Source organism: Protobothrops mucrosquamatus, unplaced genomic scaffold (assembly GCF_001527695.2).
Source record: "Protobothrops mucrosquamatus isolate PMUCROS unplaced genomic scaffold, P.Mucros_1.0 scaffold303, whole genome shotgun sequence".
Classification (NCBI taxonomy): Eukaryota; Metazoa; Chordata; class Lepidosauria; order Squamata; family Viperidae; genus Protobothrops; species Protobothrops mucrosquamatus.
The window spans coordinates 198575-201766 of record NW_015386645.1 but is presented as its reverse complement, the minus strand read 5'-3'; the positions used below and the strand labels follow the sequence as shown (position 1 = coordinate 201766).

General features: G+C 32.4%; 1 protein-coding gene across 1 annotated transcript in view; it reads left to right on the top strand.

Annotated features, from left to right (window-relative positions):
- Positions 1-1800: 1800 nt before the first annotated feature.
- LOC107286612 (vomeronasal type-2 receptor 26-like) overlaps positions 1801-3192 on the top strand; it is a 6137-nt gene continuing 4745 nt past the window's right edge. Inside the window, exon 1 of the mRNA XM_015815004.2 lies at positions 1801-2589. Coding sequence (XP_015670490.2) covers positions 1801-2589 — 789 coding nt within the window. The remainder of the gene's footprint in view (positions 2590-3192) is intronic.

The following is a 3192-nucleotide window of genomic DNA, read 5'->3' as shown; positions in this document are numbered from 1 at the left end:
TTTCTGAGATTGTGGATTTGGGGTTTTCATGAGCTGTAAGCCATAATCATCACAGTTATGACACATCACGGCTTGAACTATCTTGCTTTGCATGTAATGAGTCTATCTCATATATTAGGTTCACCTTTTAAGTTGCATTACTGAAATAAATGAACTTTTGCACGATATTCTAATTTTTCGAGTTTCACCTGTATATAGGACTTCCTGAGAGTCCACATCTTAAAATAATTTACACACAGAAAAGAAGGTATCATGTCCTCCTTGAATTCTTTGTTGAGCAACCAAATTTTTAGATAATAAATTACTAAAGTCTGAAATGTTTATGTGTTTTTAAAAAATCTTCTTTTTCAATTATTTTCATAATTTTTTTACTTTACCTTCCTTTGAGCATTAAAAAAATTGCTAGTTTTTACTGGTATTGTGCATGACATCAGTGTAATGAGCAATTTATTAAATAAAATCTTAATGAAGCCCTTCTTTAATTATCAGATTAAATTAAATTTCCTCTCTGACAGCATGGAAGAAGTTGTACTCCTTTTTTTTTGGTCATCAGACAAATATTGCTTAAAGTTAGTAAAACTAGGGAAAGTGCTTTCTCCCTTTAGGGTTAAAAATTGAATTTATATAGAGGATTCCCTTAATATGAATTAGGATAAAGGTTAATGAGTCAATAGAGGTATATATTATTCCCCACAGCAATGAGAAACAGAGATGGTCAGACTGATTCCAAAGAAAATAATATATTTAATCTTGCTTCTATTTTGAAATTGCTTCCAGATTTTGTGCTCACACTGAAAAAGAAAATTGAAATCTTGATTCTGTTTTTGTTAATTAAATAGGTTTATTGTTATAGAAATGGTTTGTATATACTGTTGTGTGAAAGCAAAAAGTTGTCACTGTAATATTGTTATCTTCTACTGTGCTAAAGAGAGTTGGAAGTTGGTGCCTTTTTCTTTTCTCTTCGCTCTTTACACTATCTTTTTTCTTTTTCCTCCCCCTTTTTCTAGTTTTCTATTACTTTTTTTGAATTTCTCTTTGTATTTTATATTTTGACAAACCAATAAAACTATTATTATGATAGAATACTCTTTGCCAACCCAATTTTTAAAACACCCAAGTTTTTCCAGATACTGTAAATTTAGATTCAAATTCAAGTTTTTGATNACAAGAGAATTCTGCTGTAGCATACTAAAGACCCTAAGGTTACGGCCTTAAGCCTTTTGACCTTTTATTTTTTGAAAGACCCAAAGATCAACAAGTGTGCTATGCCTTCCCAAGGATTAATTCACTATTAATGCTTGACTTAAGAAAAGCAATTACTAAAAATATAGAGCATTCTGAGAACAATAAAAAAGAAATAAGTATTTTATGGGGCTAGCTACTAATTCACGATTTCCAGCTCCATTTAATATTATTGAAGGAAAAGAAAGAAATGGGGGATGAATTCAGGAAATATACTGAATGTTGTAGAAAAAGACGGCAATTGGGACAATAGAATTGGAGAAACTGGATTGATTCTAATAGGAATTTTACATCCATAGCATCTAATGTACTGTAAGAGACATTCTTCTATTGTCTGTTGTACTGTAAAATTGGAATGCCAAACAGGAATTTATATCAATATCATATTTTAAATGGCTAAATAATATCACTACACACTATCTTTAAAAAAACACACACAAAAGAATAAGTGCTCTGTCTATTTCCTGTTATTTTTCTTTTTTGAAGTTAATATATGGTTCCTCCACTGATAGTAGTACAGAAAAAGAGGCTATTCTCTATCAACAAATGTTCCCAATTATGGACCATCAATATAAAGGAATCTTTCAATTACTGTTGCATTTCCAATGGACATGGATTGGGATCTTGTCTGTGAATAATAATAGTGGTGAGAAGTTTGTACAAGATCTGGTTCCCATGTTTGCCCAGAGAGGAATCTGCTTAGATTTCATTGAAACGTTTCCTGTCATTGAATATTCAAATACCATTCTTGAATTGGTGGAAATGGAACTTCAAATGTACATGGTGGTTATGAAAAGCACAGTTAATATAGTACTAGTTCATGGTGAAATTTACGGAATTGTAGTTCTGAGACTTCTTTCCACTAATTTGAAATCTGAAGATGTATCATTATGGAGAAAGGGTAAAATCTGGGTGATGACCGCTGAGATGGATTTCACCTCACTTCCCTTTCTAAGGAATAGTGACCTAGTTTTCCTCCATGGTGCTCTGTCTTTTGCAATTCACTCAGAGAAGGTGTTAGGATTTCAGCAATTTGTTCAGATGAGGAACCCTATCTTGGAAAAAGAAGATACTTTTATCAAGCTCTTCTGGGAAAGTGCCTTTGAATGTTCCTTCTCCATCTCTGTTATGGAAGATGAAAATGTGATTCCCTGCACTGGAAAGGAGAAACTGTTAGCTCTTCCTACATCTGTGCTTGAAATGGATATGACTGGCCAAAGCTACAGCATCTACAATGCCATCCATGTGGTGGCACATGCTTTGCATGACTTCCATTCATCAACGGTGGAATACAGAACTAGAGGACATGAAGCCAAACTGGAACATCTGGAACAAAAGCTGTGGAAAGTAAATCTTCAAGCCAGGCCAATTACTGGCTGCTAACTACATTTGTCATCCAAATCCGAAACCTAAGTGAAATTCATTCTTCCAAGGGATTGTGTCAAAACATATAGTTTTGCTAAATGTCACCTACTGTCTAGCTGTAATCCAAATAATGTATAAAATAAAATATCTGCATATACAATATTATAATAACTGCATATTCAATAGGACATGGTTTAAAACTTCTTATGCCATTTAAAACGTCTTATGCCATATATATATATATATATATATATATATATATATATATATATATATATATATATATATATATATATATATATATATATATATATATATATATATATATATATATATATATATATATATATATATATATGAGTCTTTGGTCATTCGGGTTTTTTCCTGTGTAAGATTAGAAGTATCATAGCGACGTTTCGATGAAATCACATTCATCATCATCAGGCTTGTGCTTTTAGCTTTGTGCTTCTCAGTGTAATATGAAATGTCTGCTGTTTCTTTCTTTTAACTGCCAGTGGGGTTTGAACTGAGGGGGCGGGGACTTGGTCGTGTTCTGAATGGGTGGACGTGTGCTCTGATTGGTTA